The sequence below is a fragment of the Gymnodraco acuticeps genome, unplaced genomic scaffold (assembly GCF_902827175.1).
Source record: "Gymnodraco acuticeps unplaced genomic scaffold, fGymAcu1.1, whole genome shotgun sequence".
Taxonomy (NCBI): domain Eukaryota; kingdom Metazoa; phylum Chordata; class Actinopteri; order Perciformes; family Bathydraconidae; genus Gymnodraco; species Gymnodraco acuticeps.
In genome coordinates, this window is record NW_022990691.1 from 174,757 (window position 1) to 194,222 (window position 19,466).

General features: G+C 42.2%; 1 protein-coding gene and 18 non-coding genes across 19 annotated transcripts; 1 reads left to right on the forward strand and 18 right to left on the reverse strand.

The window, feature by feature from the left end:
* The first annotated feature begins 5,000 nt into the window (after positions 1-5,000).
* LOC117555444 (zinc finger MYM-type protein 1-like) lies at positions 5,001-6,581 on the forward strand. Its single transcript, XM_034230330.1, has 2 exons — positions 5,001-5,259; positions 5,394-6,581. The coding sequence occupies exon 2, from the start codon at positions 5,396-5,398 to the stop codon at positions 6,212-6,214; it is 819 nt and encodes a 272-aa protein (XP_034086221.1). The 5' UTR covers positions 5,001-5,259; positions 5,394-5,395; the 3' UTR covers positions 6,215-6,581.
* Positions 6,582-12,824: 6,243 nt separating this feature from the next.
* Positions 12,825-12,898, reverse strand: trnan-guu. Its single transcript has one exon. It is a non-coding gene; the product is annotated as a tRNA-Asn (tRNA).
* A 305-nt stretch (positions 12,899-13,203) lies between these two features.
* trnan-guu lies at positions 13,204-13,277 on the reverse strand. Its single transcript has one exon. It is a non-coding gene; the product is annotated as a tRNA-Asn (tRNA).
* A 305-nt stretch (positions 13,278-13,582) lies between these two features.
* Positions 13,583-13,656, reverse strand: trnan-guu. The gene has a single exon. It is a non-coding gene; the product is annotated as a tRNA-Asn (tRNA).
* Positions 13,657-13,961: 305 nt separating this feature from the next.
* Positions 13,962-14,035, reverse strand: trnan-guu. The gene has a single exon. It is a non-coding gene; the product is annotated as a tRNA-Asn (tRNA).
* A 305-nt stretch (positions 14,036-14,340) lies between these two features.
* On the reverse strand, positions 14,341-14,414 carry trnan-guu. The gene has a single exon. It is a non-coding gene; the product is annotated as a tRNA-Asn (tRNA).
* A 304-nt stretch (positions 14,415-14,718) lies between these two features.
* On the reverse strand, positions 14,719-14,792 carry trnan-guu. Its single transcript has one exon. It is a non-coding gene; the product is annotated as a tRNA-Asn (tRNA).
* Positions 14,793-15,097: 305 nt separating this feature from the next.
* Positions 15,098-15,171, reverse strand: trnan-guu. The gene has a single exon. It is a non-coding gene; the product is annotated as a tRNA-Asn (tRNA).
* A 304-nt stretch (positions 15,172-15,475) lies between these two features.
* On the reverse strand, positions 15,476-15,549 carry trnan-guu. The gene has a single exon. It is a non-coding gene; the product is annotated as a tRNA-Asn (tRNA).
* Positions 15,550-15,854: 305 nt separating this feature from the next.
* trnan-guu lies at positions 15,855-15,928 on the reverse strand. Its single transcript has one exon. It is a non-coding gene; the product is annotated as a tRNA-Asn (tRNA).
* A 304-nt stretch (positions 15,929-16,232) lies between these two features.
* trnan-guu lies at positions 16,233-16,306 on the reverse strand. The gene has a single exon. It is a non-coding gene; the product is annotated as a tRNA-Asn (tRNA).
* A 305-nt stretch (positions 16,307-16,611) lies between these two features.
* Positions 16,612-16,685, reverse strand: trnan-guu. The gene has a single exon. It is a non-coding gene; the product is annotated as a tRNA-Asn (tRNA).
* Positions 16,686-16,990: 305 nt separating this feature from the next.
* trnan-guu lies at positions 16,991-17,064 on the reverse strand. Its single transcript has one exon. It is a non-coding gene; the product is annotated as a tRNA-Asn (tRNA).
* Positions 17,065-17,369: 305 nt separating this feature from the next.
* trnan-guu lies at positions 17,370-17,443 on the reverse strand. Its single transcript has one exon. It is a non-coding gene; the product is annotated as a tRNA-Asn (tRNA).
* Positions 17,444-17,748: 305 nt separating this feature from the next.
* trnan-guu lies at positions 17,749-17,822 on the reverse strand. Its single transcript has one exon. It is a non-coding gene; the product is annotated as a tRNA-Asn (tRNA).
* Positions 17,823-18,127: 305 nt separating this feature from the next.
* On the reverse strand, positions 18,128-18,201 carry trnan-guu. The gene has a single exon. It is a non-coding gene; the product is annotated as a tRNA-Asn (tRNA).
* A 306-nt stretch (positions 18,202-18,507) lies between these two features.
* trnan-guu lies at positions 18,508-18,581 on the reverse strand. Its single transcript has one exon. It is a non-coding gene; the product is annotated as a tRNA-Asn (tRNA).
* Positions 18,582-18,886: 305 nt separating this feature from the next.
* trnan-guu lies at positions 18,887-18,960 on the reverse strand. The gene has a single exon. It is a non-coding gene; the product is annotated as a tRNA-Asn (tRNA).
* Positions 18,961-19,265: 305 nt separating this feature from the next.
* On the reverse strand, positions 19,266-19,339 carry trnan-guu. The gene has a single exon. It is a non-coding gene; the product is annotated as a tRNA-Asn (tRNA).
* Positions 19,340-19,466: the final 127 nt, after the last annotated feature.

Below are 19,466 nucleotides of genomic sequence, written 5' to 3' on the forward strand. Positions count from 1 at the left end.
ACAGATCCAGACCAGCAATAGCACTTAGGAAGGACGTGTTCCAAGCCCAATAATTCATTGGTTGATCGTCGAATGTTGTGAGGCCTGATGTCACTAAGTTACTGCGGGCAAGATATTTAGCCAGATCGTTAGTGGTTTGAGGGTTGTGATAACTGGCTTCAAGGGCGTACCTTGGTTAGGCTGATAAGCAGAGAATGGAGACTGCTTATTGAGAGTCCACGGCGATGCTGGTGTACCAGGTCGAGGAGCCTTTAATGTGTGGTGAGGCGTAGTTTGGGTAGAAACAGCAGCTTGTGTTTGAGCAAGGCCTTTAAGTGAGTAGGACTGTGTAGGCTTAACATCCTCTCCTTTACTATGTTGTGATGGTTCATTTAGGTGTGGGCCTATGGTGGCAACAATGTCAGTAATTTTGCTTGGCGATCCACCTATGCTGCTGGTTTGCTCTTTCACATAAGCAGCGGTGCGCTGGTACTTAAAGTGTTGAGACACTGGATTAGAGCCTCTGCTGTATGGCGTTATATTTGTGCCTCTATCCTGAGCACGCAATGAAACATGTTGAGCATAGAAAATGCTATTGAGCCCGCACTTGAACAGTTTTGAGCACAGAGAAATATATTTTCTCTCATAAAACTCCTGCTCCGTGCGCAAGCAGACCGCTGCACGCGCTCTCTCTCCCCCGCTCGCTCGACCTCTCCAGCCTGTGCGCGCTCAGCTTTGCCTGCGCTCGCTCAAGTTGTCACAGCATTACAAATGTGCCACAAAACCAACCAATCGGAGAACTCGAGAAGGTCAATTCTGATTGGCTGGTCGTCTCCAATCATATCTTCTATCTGAGATGAGAGAGGGATTTTCGGTTGCCATCAGGCTGTTGACGTTCTTATTACACATCTATCGTTGACATTTACAGGACATGACAGACTCGAATGAAGAGAATAGCACGACACAGTGTCAGGTGAGTAATACATTTCTAGTTTTCTGATATCACGTTATTGTTTGCAATGCCTGAGTTTGCTAGCCGGCAACATAGCTATAGGGGTAGTTTAAGCAAACCGCTAACAAACCGTAGCATACATGTAGCTACATGAACCCTTCTGAGGTATTGATTACTTGCTGTAAGCATTAGAGGTGGCAGAATGACAAAACATGTTTCTCTCTCTATCACAATGTTGTGTTGACCAGAACCTGGACGAACTTCTGTTTCCTGTTCTACAATGGGCATATGCTTGCGTTAATTTTCAACCGGACAGATGAGGCTAGGATACCGGCTAAAGTTAGCAACACACGTTAACCATGAACAGCCTATTAATCCGTTCTCTTAATGTTATTTCTTCCAACGTTGTGGAATTAGAGAAAAGGGGCTTCTTAACGTGCTTTTATCCGGGGTGGAGGGAGTTACATATTAGTTAAATATAACATTGGGGCGTGTGATTGTAGTGGGTGGAGAAATTAGGATATCCATCTTGGAGTTCAAGCTAGTATAATATAGTTAACGTTACACAATAATAAGGAAGAGAGCTATTTGTGTGATACATCGCTATTGATATGGATTTAGAGTGGATATTTGAGACTTCTAAACAGTAAACAAAAACGTTAACTTATGGGTGAGTGTTTTTAGCAGAGCCATATAATGTCCTTGTGATTCTGTTGATTATTACCTGTCTGTATTATGTTGCAGCTCAGCTGATTTTGGATTGATGGCAAAGGGAGAGGGACTTAAGTGAGAGTGAAAACACAAGGTAAGTTTAAAATAGGTCAGCAATTTCCCACCCTATTGCTAGATGTATCTAACCCTTTCTCCTGTCTCCCTCTCTCAGCACAAGAACCCCAGGGGGATTCAATGGAGCCTGAAGACCTGCAATGAGACCCTCACCCTGCACCTGAGACTCAACTCCCAGAGTTTAGCAAGCCTCTCCCTGTTCCTTATTTTGATTAAACAGACGTTAAGCTTCCCAATGGTGTGGTCTTCGTTTTGTGAAAAATATGATTACCTCACATATGTTGTTGCTGTTGTTGTCTTTTGTGATAGTTAAATTGCTCCTGCTGACTTGAGCCAGCCATTCTTTCCTCCTCTCTGTGTCAGTGGGGAAACTTTGCATTCATACTCCTTTCTCTGAGCGCTTGGGGGAGACGATATGCCAGGACAACACAGAGGAAAAGGCACAGACAAACGGCATGATATGCTATTCAATGTTTATTGAATTCCATTTATTTACAATGGATGTTCCTAAAGCAACACATTTAACATCATCATCATCATCATGCTGCTGCTAGCCCTTTGACTCATTGTGCTGTCAGTTGACAATCATTGATATAGTCACCTGCCGGTCTCCTGTCCTTTCTGAAAGTCATAAAGATTACATTAGTACTTTAGATTACTTGTGTCCTCTATTACCAGGGGATTACTAAAACCACCATGAATTAAAGAAATGGTAGAAATGTATCTAATCAGAATTTTAAACCTTCCTTCCCCTCCCTCCCTCTAAATATATCAAACATTAGGATGTGATGCTCCTGAAGATAATATTTGTTTTAAAGAATTCACAGCAATAAACAACAGGCTCTTTAACCAAGGCAACGTTAGCCTAACATGTATGTTAACAGGTAAGATAGCTGTTCACACTATGTATATTTTCTACTTTCTACGTTGTAATGCTATGTTATTTCTATTTAAGATGTTTACATTTCCGATTGTTTAATTATAGTCTTTTAACTGTCTAATGTACAATGCCTCCTTGTCTTTTGCTGCTGCAGCGTAAACATTTCCCCAATTGGTATCAATAAAGTACTTCTTATTTGATCTTAATCCTCAAATATTAGCACATTTAAAAAAAAAAAACACACACATTGATGTAACTACATACACATATCGATATGTTGTATAAATATTGCAGATCAAAACCTTTATTGACCACTAATTACCAAAAATTGCATTTCTATCCTGTTATTAATGCATTCAAATCGTGATTCAAATGGCCCGCCACGAACTTCCGGGAACTTTCTGAGTCTCTCTGAACCACGTGACGATCAAGCATTTTGGACTTCCGCTGTAGCAACTCTTCTCTCTACATGGCGCTGGACCAGCCAATCAGAATTGACCTTCTCGAGTTCTCCGATTGGTTGGTTTTGTGGCACATTTGTAAGGCTGTGACAACTTGAGCGAGCGCAGGCAAAGCTGAGCGCGCACAGGCTGGAGAGGTCGAGCGAGCGGGGGAGAGAGCGCGTGCAGCGGTCTGCTTGCGCACGGAGCAGGAGTTTTATGAGAGAAAATATATTTCTCTGTGCTCAAAAATGTTCAAGTGCGCGCTCAATCGCATTTTCTATGCTCAACATGTTTCATTGCGTGCTCAGGATAGAGGCACACATATAACGCCATACTGCTGGCCTCTTCAACATCAAGCTCTAGCAAACCAGCCTGCAACATTTTTACTTCAGCTATGGCAGCATCTTTCTCTTTTTCTTCCTTTAATGCATCAAGAGTAGCTTGAATGCGTGCTTGCTAAACTTTTAGCTCAATTTCCCACTTAGAGTGTGATGTTCTAGCCTGTGCTGCTTCAGCCCTTGCCATAGCCAGTGCTAAATTAGCCTTTGAGCTGGATGAGTGTGCGTTTACACTTATTTTATCCATGTTGTTATTTTCTTCCATAATGGCTGGGTTGTGAATTTAATAACGTGGATGAAGAGATAAGCTGGCGTGAAGGCTGTACATATGCACTGAGTTAGCCACTTAGCTCTTGGTGTCGCTCCGTAGGAAGCCTGTCTCCGTCCCCGGAGCTGGCTGTAATGCCGTCTTTTCACTGTGAGGGTCTCACTAGCACTGAGCTAGCTATCCATCCAGTTAAACCGTTTGAAAGAAAACTCCAGCGCAGTTGTCAGTTTTACTGAAGTCTCTTTACTTGGTGAAACTGTAAAGACAATACAGACATAACAGTTTATTATTGACTGCCCGACTGACGAGCTAAATAAACAGAATACTTCACACAATGAGCTACGACGCACAAACTGAGAAGCTAATCAGCCTAGCCGCTAGTAGCTTAGCCGCAAGGAATACTCACTCCATTCCTACAAACATAAACATTTTACATACAACATATTCCCATTAAGCCACAGCCTGTCGGACAATAACACTCACAGACGATGCGTGAACCAGCGGAAAATACGAAGCACAGCCCATGGAGAGCAGACGTCCGTTCATGAAACAACCCAAGCTACACGTGGAGCCAGTGGCGTTTTTATATGTACAAAAGTGGTGGGGCACAAAAAACGTAGATGTCTATATATAAGCTTCTGCAGTGAGGTATCTAACAGGTTTGTTTCCCACAGATCTTATTTTGAGCTATTTTCTAAAATCCTATGGAGAAATATCATTGCTTTTTTGTCGAGGGAAGCCATGCGCAGTTTACTTCCGGGTTTTAGGATGCGTCACTGCAGCTCTCTCGTCTCCTCTTCACACACCACACTTTTCGCGGCACACGTACTTACAGCCAATCAGCTCTGAATGATGTGAGATGACGTATGGTGGGGATGGCAGCACTATGCCCCTATGGTCATTATTTTTTTGCCACACACATTAAATAGGAACATATTCTGAGCATGCACAGTGTAGTTTTTACAGTCACCATTGACTTAAACAGGGAGAGGGAGGGGCAGGGTCGGGTTTTGTCCCACACGGCTCTAAACAGCTCAATAGGCACACACTCAGGGGCGGGGCTTCAGGGGGGGCTGTAGGGGCAGGGCTCCCCGGGCCCTGGACGGTCGGGACCCAATGGGGGCCCGTCGCCGAGGCAGCAGGCTCCGCCCCCGAGATATTCGGGCGGGCCCTGCTGCCTCGCGCCACTGAGTGCACTGACGTTCGTGGTCATATTAGGTATAAAGCATTGTAGCCTATAATATGAGTTGAACTTGTGCTGCTATTTTCACACTCACATTTAACATTAAAACATGAAAAATTGCAAGTGAATCCCTTCTATTGTCTTCAAATGTATTTTGGGTAAAATCGTCATCAACAGCCGTCCATCAACACCATACGTAAATGAACGTCAACGTCATCATCAATCACTTGTCATTCAACAGAGCACTGCCTAAGCATGAGCAGTTATAAACACAAAAGTGGAGCTACAAAATGCAAAGAAAAAGATAAAAAAGGAGGACCAAGGAAAAGCCAAATTGTCCAAGCTCGATGGATATTTTTTTCGCCAGCCGTGTTTCATCCCCGAGCCCCAGCCCGCCAACAACGTTAGTGGGGGTTAGCCAGATTTACAGGTAGGCTACAATCACGGCCACACACTGTCAACAAGAACATGTGAGTTTGTGGTAAATGTTGATATCATATGGTTGTTGTTACTTCGTGTAGCTCGGCCGCCTAGCTTATTTCCTTTTCTGTCTCTCGGCTGTAGTGATGATGATAATAGGGACGACTCAGCAGCTGCTAGCTGCTAGCTGCTCGTCTAGAGGAGAGCCAGGCCTGACGCTTGACCAGCCGCACCCCTCCCCCTCCGGCTCCTTACTGGCTGCGCCGCAAGGTGAAGAAGTACCGGACACTCTTGCCCTGGCTACTAAATGGGGAAGTCAAACACAGTTTGAAACAACCAGGGCCAGGAAAGTTAAGAGACACTTTGATGAACTTTCTGAAGACAGCCGCCTCACTGACGCAGAGAGCAACTTTCGGGTGACCGTTTTCAATGCATGTCTCGATATAATCATCCAGCAACTGTCCCAAAGATTCACCAGTTTAAATGAAACTGTGAACATGTTTGAGGCAATTCACCCCAACACACTACTGCAAGCAAAGGATGAGGATTTACACCAAGCTGCTCAGCGGCTTAGAGAGCACTACAGTCGGGACATCGCCGCCAGCTTCCCTGGCCAGCTGCTTTCTTTCAGAACCTGTTTCAGGGACCAAATACAAAAACTAAAATCTGTCGCGGATCTGGTAAAAATGCTCATTGTTTACAACCCAGCAGTAACATCTACATTCAGTGAGGTTTGCACAGCCTTCATCTTATTTCTGACTCTTCCTGTCACCGTGGCAACCACCGAGCGCTCTTTCTCCAAATTAAAACTCATCAAAAACTATTTGAGGAGCACGATGGGACAGGAGAGACTGAGTGGACTGTTCTTGCTGTCCATCGAAAGTGACCGAGCCAAGAAATTGGACATACAGCGTATTGTGGACAAGTTCGCGGAGCGCAAGGCTCGCCGAGTACCCTTCAAGTAGTGGTGAGTACACTTCAAATTTAATTTGTACAGTAGCCTACTTGTACGTGAATGTATGGGCCGCCGTGCCAATTTTACACTGCTCTGCTCTCATGGTGGCTGTCCATGGTGAATGGTGTGTCAGAAATGTAGTCATTTTATTAGGCTATGTTTTCATTGTCCTTGTGGTTTGTTGGACTTTATGTCATGTTATATCATTATTATCTCTGTTATATATTTCGTTTCTATACCCTTTGTAAAAACGAAATCTTAAAGGGATAGTGGAAATGGAACCTCAAATAGTTTCGTTTTAACTTATATACAAGCATAATTACGTACCAAAACAATCACACCTGATTAAAAAAATATAATAATTGCCTTACGCATGTTAGAAGCACTTTATTGCAGCTTCCCCGAAGTTTTTTAGAAACGAAATGTTTCTCAGCCTAACCGGAAGTGACGAAAACTCAGGAAGACGATACGATAACAAACCATGGCGTCTATGCAGAATGAACGTGGAAGGGCAAATATACCAGACAAAGAAGAAGGATTGTACGAGGTATCCAGTGATGATAGCGAGTCAGAAACATCCTCTCGGCTTTCCTACGAAAATGTCGTTTTAGGAACTGAATCTGAATCCGGTTCAGTAAGCGACGATGGTGACAATATTGAGCCAGAAGATGGACCATTACGTCCTTATTTGTTCGAGCCCGAGCCCGAGGTGATGGTTCACGGCATGGGCAATGGCGAGGATGACCAGGACCAGGCGCCAGATGATGCACCCCTACGCACAAATAATCTTGACTGGTAGGTCCCTAAGCATAGCTCACGCATCTTAAGATCACCTGTAGCCTTTACAAATATTAATCATTGTTAACCAGTTAAGGCCGAAGGTCCCCCCAGAGGACCCCTCCCACCGTTTTTTTTCTCTCACATGTCTCAGGGCTTCTTAACATTTATGAAACTATTAATGTTTCATACCCTTTTAAAGGTAAGAAACTCCGCTAACTGACAATAAGAACAATTGTTAGCTAGGAAAAACACAAGAGTAATACCAAGCCTTTGAATTAGCATTGAGCGAAACAATGCTAACTAATGCTAACGCTTTTTTACACACAACACACGGTAGAAATGCCCTTATTACTATCTTAACTGCACAAACAAGATATACGATTTAAAGCTGAGACTCCACAGATTCCACACATGTAATGTCATCACTGTAAGACCTCGAATTCCTGGAGCTATCAGCCAGAAAAGAGAAAGTAAACAACATCCGGTTCCAAAAATATTACAATAATTACGTCTTACCTTTTTTGATTTGTGATCAAAAGTTGTGTTCAACGGAATAAAAACGCATCTCAAGGTTAATCCAATGTCGTTGTGTCACGTAGAATTTTTCTGTCGCACTACAGCCATACAAAACACATCTATTCACCATAATAAAGGTCGGCTATTCACATGCAAATGCTATTGAATGTCCGCCATTGTTTGTGCCCGTCTTCCTGAGCTCTCGTCATCACCCGAAGATTCCCGACGATTCCCGAAGTATTTCGTTTCATTGAGAGGGCGCAGTAAAATTGAAAATAAAATGAAACTAGGCGGATGAAATTAAAAAAAATTGTTTAATATGCTTCTTTTTAATAAAAATACATAAGTTAAACCCAAAATTCGCGGATTTCCACTATCCCTTTTAAATATTACACCTTTTTCTTTAGTTACTTTTCTTTCAAACATTGTTTTAAATTGTAATCTTACTGACTGAGCGACTTTTTACGCACGAGCGTCAGATTACCACCCCGGACTCCCGATATTTTTGTCAAGCTTTATTGGGTTTAAAGGGCCCGGTCATGTGGCCCCGCCCCCCGGCCCGGGTCTGATATGTGCCGCCAGTGCACACACTGTAGACACTAATTAGAAGAACACTGACTAAAACAGCAATGTACAGACGAATCAGATGATTAAACATGATCTTAAAATATATTTTATATATATTTTAATTATTTTTTTGCAATATTTTTAAATCATTTTTTAAAATACTTTCTGCTGACACTAGGTGGGGCTGTGCCCCACCTGCCCCTAATGACCAGTCGCCACTGCGTGGAGCACATTCGGAAACAGACAAGTTCGTTCTCCTAGCAACAGGAATCGAATAAACCACTTGGGGCAGCAGTGTCAACCAACCACCACAAGGTGGTGCCAAAACACAGTCTAGAAAACACATATACGACAGATATACACCAAAAACACATCAAGGACAGAACACTACTCCTTCCACATTCTTTCAGCTAGAGACTTCATTCCAACTTTAAAATTATCACAAGACCTTCAGCTATTAAAATCGTATTCAGATTTGTGATATATTCTACATTTTTTGACTTATCAACGTTGAAGTTTTGGTAAATGTTCAGTAGGGGTGCAACAACTAATCGACTTAATCGATTAAAATCGATTACCAAATTAGTTGCCAACTAATTCAGTCGTCGATTCGTTGGTGACGTCATCACGTGTGTTTTACGCGCCGTTAAGCTCCAACGTTATTGGTCTTTCTATCGGTACTGGAGACATTTAAAAAATATATGTTATGTATTATTGCTACATAAGCATTATATCACAGTTTTAGTGTCGCCAACTCGTTTCTAAAATGCAAAAAGACAAACAAAAATGCGTCTGATGTATTTTCGATCTTTCTCTCCACGTCTGTGTGCAAGGGGGTGGGGCAGTTGGCACACACACACACACACACACACACACACACACACACACACACACACACACACACACACACACACACACAGAGGAGATGGTGGAGAGAACGCGCTCCGAGGTGTGGTTCAACTTTACCCGTCTCCAGGTGGACAATGCTCGTTACCAAAAGTGCAATAGTGTTTAGCTTGTAAGGGCGGTAACACGAGCAATTTGTCTAAACATCTTGCAAAAGTGCACCACATCCAGACGGAGAAATGCACCGCGTTCGACTGTCTTTCTAGAAGCTCTGTAGCCCCCTTCACTACCACGAGTAACGTTTCTACGTCAGGTGTTATGTATGCTAGCAGCAACACACGGAGTTAACTCAATTATACAAACATGGGTTAATGATAACATGGGTTAATGAGGTAACTGAGTTATTTATTTTGTTAACGTTTCAGCTATTCTGTTTACAGTTCTGTCATCAGATTATTTAATACGGTTTGTTAAAACAATGTTGTTTCTTTTGATGTGAAATATTATTTAATTTAAATAAAAAGCAATGTTAATTTAGTTCAAAATGTGTTTAGTTAATGTAAAGTATATGTATTTTTGTCTTCATTGTTAGTTTCCACATGCCTAAAACAACCTCAAGCTAAATCTAAAAGTTGATGGCTAAATAAGGGCGTTTGAGAAATTGTGCAAGGCATAATAGTCCAAATAGTCGATTAATCGTTTCATTAATCGATAGATTAATCAATTATCAAATTAGTCGTTTGTTGCAGCCCTAATGTTCAGGCTGTTTTAGATTTTATAATGGTTGTCTATGGATGGGTACCACGTGACGTCACTGTATTCTAGCGCCGCCATTTTGGTGTCCGGTCACAGCAAGTCATTACAACAACAGAGCAACAGGGAAAGACACGTCGTGAATAATAAAGTTTGTGGATATGCCTGGGATTTGTTGTGCTGTGGGCTGTGACAATAGTCGCCAGAGGAACCCCGGACTACAGTTTGTATCGATCCCCAAAGACTTAGACCGTCGTAATAAATGGCTGGCTGCCATCAGAAGGGATCACTGGCAGCCGACATCTAACTCCAGATTGTGTAGTCAACACTTTGTTTCCGGTAAGCTCTTCACTTATTGTTATCTTTTAGCTTCTTTTGTCAGAAATAAGTTTTCTAAATACTTCAACATAGATAATTCAGTTGCCGAATAATAATTACCATTAGCAGTGTAATGGTAACATAGCACGAGTAAAATATTCCCAGTTTTGAAAGGACTGCATTAGTTTTGCTCTGTGTTCCTTTACGCTTGAAACCGACTGCATTTGAATAAAAGACACATTTCTGGGAGAAAACTGAGAAAGAAATTGCCGTTCTCAATATTATTGAATGCATGCCTTAAATTACTTGTGTATTTATATTACATGTATTATTGCTACTTTTACTTAAGTTAAGGATTGTAATACTTGTCATTATCTTATTAGGAGGCCTTATACACATTAATATTCTACCATGTTTGCCTCTGTCTGCTTAGGAAGAAAAAATGACAACTGTCTTTCAATGAAGAAGCCTTGAAAGGAAATGATGAGATGGTACAGGAACTAACAGGCCTACCAAGCTATGCTAAAATGATGGTTGTTTTTGGCTTCCTGTCTGGGTTTGTGAAAGCCGGTCCAAGACTGACTCCCTTTCATAGCTTTTTATTAACACTGATGAGAATGAGGCTTAACTTACCTTTATATTTTTTTGTTTATCTTTTTCATATGTCTAAGAGCAGTGTTGTCAGAACGTTCAACAATACTTTAGATGTCATGTATGTCAGACTGTCACCACTTATATTTTGGCCCTCAAAAGATCAAATTCAGGTTAGTCTGCCCATGTGTTTCAGGGATAATTTTGCTGCACTTCCATCATTGACTGTTTTGAAATTTGTGTAGAGAAGCCAAATAATTTAAGGGCACGTGCACAAACATACTCCTATTACAAGCACCACAACACTGTAAAATATCTAATTTCTATAACACCACAGGGTGTTACATCCTTTGTGTCAAAGGGCTGGGGGGGACGCACAAGCGACAAGTACATTACAGAAAACTGCTCATATCTTGAGAAATTATCACCAGGAGATGTTGTTCTTGCTGATAGAGGCTTCAATGTGAAAGACACTGGGACTGTATAATGCACAGTTTAAAATACCAGCATTCACCAAAGGCAAGCAGCAGCTGCATCCACTGGAACTTGAATCCACAAGGGGACTTGCTGCCGTCAGGATCCATGTGGAAAGAGTCATTGGCCTGTTCAGGAACAAATACACCATCCTTCAGAGCACCATCCCGCTGTCTCTTTGCCAAGCAGCCACTCAAGGACAACCTACTTCCCTTGACAAGATGGTAACAGTTTGCTGTGCTCTTTGTAATGTCTGCCCATCTGTGGTACCCACAGAATAGATAGATACTATTTGTAAGTCGCTTTTGATAAAAGCGTCAGCTAAATGAAACAAAATGCTTATTGTGTATTCCCTTTTCTATGTATGTTGGATCTTCTCTCTATTATCTTTACAATTAATACATTAAAATGTCCAGTTTTTAACTAATAAACATCACTTTTTCCAAGTATTTGTTCCTAAATACTCCTACTTATACTACAATGCATCTGCAAGTATTAGATACAGTTATTTATTGCACAATCTACAGTGTATGAATATGTAAGCTTAATGGGTAAACAAAAACCTGACCATGAAGACAAAAGAAAAAGACCAGTGTCTGACAAGAAGAGCTTATTTATTGTCAGCTTCTTAATGTCCCTCAGATGTTTTGTCAGAGGTTGCAGTGGGGGAGAAGCGTGGCACAGTAAACCATTTACCCAACAACTCTGGTAGTATCCCTGTTCTAATGAAGTTTACCACCTTTGAATGTGCAACATCAAAAAATGCGCCATCAAACATGATGCGCTGTTTAAAAAGTTCTTGAGGTGTCCACACAACAAAATCACAGAACATTACCTCTGCGACACGCATTTGTGCCTGCACTTGATACATATAGCTGTGATTCAGCTTTAGGCTCATCACACCTCCCTCAGGGACAGTCAGGCAGAACCGCAAGTCTTTGGTGCATTCAAGTAGACTGCAGTCTTTAGCGCTGAAAGGACACTTAATTTCTAAAATGCCAGGCTCATGGCAAGCACAGGTCACGACACCATCTGGGGATGCACCAATCCATGGCAGCTCTGGGTTGAGGATGAGCCCTGATGCTGCAACATTGATGTCTTCATGGTGATCTTGCATAGCCACCAGGTAAGACCTTTTGGCAGTGTCCTCGTTTTGTAAACCCCGTCTGAGGAAAATAACGTGTTATTTTGGAAAAAACTCATCACTTTAAAAAGCCCCTAAAATACTGTTATTAGAATGTTAATATCTTGTTTTACCCTCATAATATCTAGTTACTCAATTATTGTATTTATTCATGATGAAGTAGTGGAAAGAATGTATGATTTAGTCTTGCTGCCTAAATGTATATATATACCTGGTCGCTTCAGTGGAAAACTGAGAGGAGCGAGGATAGCAAACTCTTTTAATCAAAGACGAAGAGCTCTGTCTTGGCTGCCTCATGGAAGGATGACGCAGTAACTCTCCCTGCTCTCTGCTCAAACCAGACCCTCGACCTACTCTGTTTCCTGGTCTTCTCCTCAACTAACAAAAACTCAAAAAGAATTGAACTATCAAAAGAGCTGTAATTATCAGAAAGCAGTGAAGTTATTCTTAATGAATATAGTGATTTAGCATTGTGACACGCTTTTATTTTACCGTAAGCCATTTCTATTTCTTACCTGCTCTGGTGTGAGATTCATGCTCTGGTGTGAGATTCAGCTCATCAAAGACTTTGGCCCCCTCCTCTAGCAGTGCAGGCAAATCCAGTACAAGCCTGCTTTATTCAAACATTAAACGTCCCTGGGTGGACTTGAACCACCAACCTTTCGGTTAACAGCCGAACGCGCTAACCAATTGCGCCACAGAGACATGCTACCCTACTAAAAGGGACTTGGCATGGATCGCTGGCCCCACCCTCCTTAATTTGCTCTTTGCTTCAAGAAATGTGTTTGCCAAGAATACAGAAAAGTAGAAGTTGCCTCAAATGAAACCTGTGGAAGCTAAATGTGCGCCAGTTTTTAAAGCTATAGTTCATGTCTTCAATTTTTGTGGAAACAAGGACGTACAGCAAATGATGACTTGTAACAGTTATATTGTTGTTAGTGGTTTTCTGGAACCTTCCCCCTGAACACGTAAACTGGCATGTTACCTTACATGTTTATTCAAACAGTAAACGTCCCTGGGTGGACTTGAACCACCAACCTTTCGGTTAACAGCCGAACGCGCTAACCAATTGCGCCACAGAGACATGCAACCCTGCTAAAAGGGGCTTGGCTTTGATAGCTGGCCCCACCTTCCTTAATTTGCTCTTTGATTCAAGAAGTTTGTTTGCCTAGAATAGAGAGAAGTAGAAGTTGCCTCAAATGAAACCTGTGGAAGCTAAATGTGCGCCAGTTTTTAAAGCTATAGTTCATGTCTTCAATTTTTGTGGAAACAAGGACGTACAGCAAATGATGACTTGTAACAGTTATATTGTTGTTACTGGTTTTCTGGAACCTTCCCCCTGAACACGTAAACTGGCATGTTACCTTACATGTTTATTCAAACAGTAAACGTCCCTGGGTGGACTTGAACCACCAACCTTTCGGTTAACAGCCGAACGCGCTAACCAATTGCGCCACAGAGACATACTACCCTACTAAAAGGGACTTGGCATGGATCGCTGGCCCCACCCTCCTTAATTTGCTCTTTGATTCAAGAAGTTTGTTTGCCTAGAATAGAGAAAAGTAGAAGTTGCCTCAAATGAAACCTGTGCAAGCTAAATGTGCCCTAGCTTTTAAAGGTTCAGTTCATGTCTTCAATTTTGCTGGAAGCAAGGACGTACATCAAATGATGATGTGTAACAGTTATACTTTTGTTACTGGTTTTCTGGAACCTTGCCCCTGAACACGTAAACTGGCATGTTACCTTACATGTTTATTCAAACAGTAAACGTCCCTGGGTGGACTTGAACCACCAACCTTTCGGTTAACAGCCGAACGCGCTAACCAATTGCGCCACAGAGACATGCTACCCTGCTAAAAGGGGCTTGGCTTTGATAGCTGGCCCCACCTTCCTTAATTTGCTCTTTGATTCAAGAAGTTTGTTTGCCTAGAATAGAGAGAAGTAGAAGTTGCCTCAAATGAAACCTGTGGAAGCTAAATGTGCGCCAGTTTTTAAAGCTATAGTTCATGTCTTCAATTTTTGTGGAAACAAGGACGTACAGCAAATGATAACTTGTCACAGTTATATTGTTGTTACTGGTTTTCTGGAACCTTGCCCCAGAACACATAAACTGGCATGTTACCTTACATGTTTGTTCAAACAGTAAACGTCCCTGGGTGGACTTGAACCACCAACCTTTCAGTTAACAGCCGAACGCGCTAACCAATTGCGCCACAGAGACATGCTACCCTACTAAAATGGACTTGGCATGGATCGCTGGCCCCACCCTCCTTAATTTGCTCTTTGAGTCAAGAAGTTTGTTTGCCTAGAATAGAGAAAAGTAGAAGTTGCCTCAAATGAAACCTGTGGAAACTAAATGTGCCCTAGCTTTTAAAGGTTCAGTTGATGTCTTCAATTTTGCTGGAAGCAAGGACGTACATCAATGATGATGTGTAACAGTTATACTTTTGTTACTGGTTTTCTGGAACCTTGCCCCTGAACACGTAAACTGGCATGTTACCTTACATGTTTATTCAAACAGTAAACGTCCCTGGGTGGACTTGAACCACCAACCTTTCGGTTAACAGCCGAACGCGCTAACCAATTGCGCCACAGAGACATGCTACCCTGCTAAAAGGGGCTTGGCTTTGATAGCTGGCCCCACCTTCCTTAATTTGCTCTTTGATTCAAGAAGTTTATTTGCCTAGAATAGACAGAAGTAGAAGTTGCCTCAAATGAAACCTGTGGAAACTAAATGTGCGCCAGTTTTTAAAGCTATAGTTCATGTCTTCAATTTTTGTGGAAAGAAGGACGTACAGCAAATGATAACTTGTCACAGTTATATTGTTGTTACTGGTTTTCTTGAACCTTGCCCCTGAACACATAAACTGGCATGTTACCTTACATGTTTGTTCAAACAGTAAACGTCCCTGGGTGGACTTGAACCACCAACCTTTCGGTTAACAGCCGAACGCGCTAACCAATTGCGCCACAGAGACATGCTACCCTACTAAAAGGGACTTGGCATGGATCGCTGGCCCCACCCTCCTTAATTTGCTCTTTGATTCAAGAAGTTTGTTTGCCTAAATAGAGAAAAGTAGAAGTTGCCTCAAATGAAACCTGTGCAAGCTAAATGTGCCCTAGCTTTTAAAGGTTCAGTTCATGTCTTCAATTTTGCTGGAAGCAAGGACGTACATCAAATGATGATGTGTAACAGTTATACTTTTGTTACTGGTTTTCTGGAACCTTGCCCCTGAACACGTAAACTGGCATGTTACCTTACATGTTTATTCAAACAGTAAACGTCCCTGGGTGGACTTGAACCACCAACCTTTCGGTTAACAGCCGAACGCGCTAACCAATTGCGCCACAGAGACATGCTACCCTACTGAAATGGACTTGGCATGGATTGCTGGCCCCACCCTCCTTAATTTGCTCTTTGCTTCAAGAAATGTGTTTGCCAAGAATACAGAAAAGTAGAAGTTGCCTCAAATGAAACCTGTGCAAGCTAAATGTGCGCCAGTTTTTAAAGCTATAGTTCATGTCTTCAATTTTTGTGGAAACAAGGAATTACAGCAAATGATAACTTGTCACAGTTATATTGTTGTTACTGGTTTTCTGGAACCTTGCCCCTGAACACGTAAACTGGCATGTTACCTTACATGTTTATTCAAACAGTAAACGTCCCTGGGTGGACTTGAACCACCAACCTTTCGGTTAACAGCCGAACGCGCTAACCAATTGCGCCACAGAGACATGCTACCCTACTAAAAGGGACTTGGCATGGATCGCTGGCCCCACCCTCCTTAATTTGCTCTTTGATTCAAGAAGTTTGTTTGCCTAAAATAGAGAAAGTAGAAGTTGCCTCAAATGAAACCTGTGCAAGCTAAATGTGCCCTAGCTTTTAAAGGTTCAGTTCATGTCTTCAATTTTGCTGGAAGCAAGGACGTACATCAAATGATGATGTGTAACAGTTATACTTTTGTTACTGGTTTTCTGGAACCTTGCCCCTGAACACGTAAACTGGCATGTTACCTTACATGTTTATTCAAACAGTAAACGTCCCTGGGTGGACTTGAACCACCAACCTTTCGGTTAACAGCCGAACGCGCTAACCAATTGCGCCACAGAGACATGCTACCCTACTGAAATGGACTTGGCATGGATCGCTGGCCCCACCCTCCTTAATTTGCTCTTTGATTCAAGAAGTTTGTTTGCCTAGAATAGAGAGAAGTAGAAGTTGCCTCAAATGAAACCTGTGGAAACTAAATGTGCGCCAGTTTTTAAAGCTATAGTTCATGTCTTCAATTTTTGTGGAAAGAAGGACGTACAGCAAATGATGACTTGTCACAGTTATATTGTTGTTACTGGTTTTCTGGAACCTTCCCCCTGAACACGTAAACTGGCATGTTACCTTACATGTTTATTCAAACAGTAAACGTCCCTGGGTGGACTTGAACCACCAACCTTTCGGTTAACAGCCGAACGCGCTAACCAATTGCGCCACAGAGACATGCTACCCTACTAAAAGGGACTTGGCATGGATCGCTGGCCCCACCCTCCTTAATTTGCTCTTTGATTCAAGAAGTTTGTTTGCCTAGAATAGAGAAAAGTAGAAGTTGCCTCAAATGAAACCTGTGCAAGCTAAATGTGCCCTAGCTTTTAAAGGTTCAGTTCATGTCTTCAATTTTGCTGGAAGCAAGGACGTACATCAAATGATGACTTGTAACAGTTATATTGTTGTTACTGGTTTTCTGGAACCTTGCCCCTGAACACGTAAACTGGCATGTTACCTTACATGTTTATTCAAACAGTAAACGTCCCTGGGTGGACTTGAACCACCAACCTTTCGGTTAACAGCCGAACGCGCTAACCAATTGCGCCACAGAGACATGCTACCCTACTAAAAGGGACTTGGCATGGATCGCTGGCCCCACCCTCCTTAATTTGCTCTTTGATTCAAGAAGTTTGTTTGCCTAGAATAGAGAAAAGTAGAAGTTGCCTCAAATGAAACCTGTGCAAGCTAAATGTGCCCTAGCTTTTAAAGCTTCAGTTCATGTCTTCAATTTTGCTGGAAGCAAGGACGTACATCAAATGATGATGTGTAACAGTTATACTTTTGTTACTGGTTTTCTGGAACCTTGCCCCTGAACACGTAAACTGGCATGTTACCTTACATGTTTATTCAAACAGTAAACGTCCCTGGGTGGACTTGAACCACCAACCTTTCGGTTAACAGCCGAACGCGCTAACCAATTGCGCCACAGAGACATGCTACCCTGCTAAAAGGGGCTTGGCTTTGATAGCTGGCCCCACCTTCCTTAATTTGCTCTTTGATTCAAGAAGTTTGTTTGCCTAGAATAGAGAGAAGTAGAAGTTGCCTCAAATGAAACCTGTGGAAGCTAAATGTGCGCCAGTTTTTAAAGCTATAGTTCATGTCTTCAATTTTTGTGGAAACAAGGACGTACAGCAAATGATAACTTGTCACAGTTATATTGTTGTTACTGGTTTTCTGGAACCTTGCCCCTGAACACATAAACTGGCATGTTACCTTACATGTTTATTCAAACAGTAAACGTCCCTGGGTGGACTTGAACCACCAACCTTTCGGTTAACAGCCGAACGCGCTAACCAATTGCGCCACAGAGACATGCTACCCTACTAAAAGGGACTTGGCATGGATCGCTGGCCCCACCCTCCTTAATTTGCTCTTTGATTCAAGAAGTTTGTTTGCCTAGAATAGAGAAAAGTAGAAGTTGCCTCAAATGAAACCTGTGCAAGCTAAATGTGCCCTAGCTTTTAAAGGTTCAGTTCATGTCTTCAATTTTGCTGGAAGCAAGGACGTACATCAAATGATGATGTGTAACAGTTATACTTTTGTTACTGGTTTTCTGGAACCTTGCCCCTGAACACGTAAACTGGCATGTTACCTTACATGTTTATTCAAACAGTAAACGTCCCTGGGTGGACTTGAACCACCAACCTTTCGGTTAACAGCCGAACGCGCTAACCAATTGCGCCACAGAGACATGCTACCCTACTAAAAGGGGCTTGGCTTTGATAGCTGGCCCCACCCTTCCTTAATTTGCTCTTTGATTCAAGAAGTTTGTTTGCCTAGAATAGAGAGAAGTAGAAGTTGCCTCAAATGAAACCTGTGGAAACTAAATGTGCGCCAGTTTTTAAAGCTATAGTTCATGTCTTCAATTTTTGTGGAAAGAAGGACGTACAGCAAATGATAACTTGTCACAGTTATATTGTTGTTACTGGTTTTCTTGAACCTTGCCCCTGAACACATAAACTGGCATGTTACCTTACATGTTTGTTCAAACAGTAAACGTCCCTGGGTGGACTTGAACCACCAACCTTTCGGTTAACAGCCGAACGCGCTAACCAATTGCGCCACAGAGACATGCTACCCTACTAAAAGGGACTTGGCATGGATCGCTGGCCCCACCCTCCTTAATTTGCTCTTTGATTCAAGAAGTTTGTTTGCCTAAAATAGAGAAAAGTAGAAGTTGCCTCAAATGAAACCTGTGCAAGCTAAATGTGCCCTAGCTTTTAAAGGTTCAGTTCATGTCTTCAATTTTGCTGGAAGCAAGGACGTACATCAAATGATGATGTGTAACAGTTATACTTTTGTTACTGGTTTTCTGGAACCTTGCCCCTGAACACGTAAACTGGCATGTTACCTTACATGTTTATTCAAACAGTAAACGTCCCTGGGTGGACTTGAACCACCAACCTTTCGGTTAACAGCCGAACGCGCTAACCAATTGCGCCACAGAGACATTCTACCCTACTGAAATGGACTTGGCATGGATCGCTGGCCCCACCCTCCTTAATTTGCTCTTTGCTTCAAGAAATGTGTTTGCCAAGAATACAGAAAAGTAGAAGTTGCCTCAAATGAAACCTGTGCAAGCTAAATGTGCGCCAGTTTTTAAAGCTATAGTTCATGTCTTCAATTTTTGTGGAAACAAGGAATTACAGCAAATGATAACTTGTCACAGTTATATTGTTGTTACTGGTTTTCTGGAACCTTCCCCCTGAACACGTAAACTGGCATGTTACCTTACATGTTTATTCAAAGAGTAAACGTCCCTGGGTGGACTTGAACCACCAACCTTTCGGTTAACAGCCGAACGCGCTAACCAATTGCGCCACAGAGACATGCTACCCTACTAAAAGGGACTTGGCATGGATCGCTGGCCCCACCCTCCTTAATTTGCATCTTGATTCAAGAAGTTTGTTTGCCTAAAATAGAGAAAAGTAGAAGTTGCCTCAAATGAAACCTGTG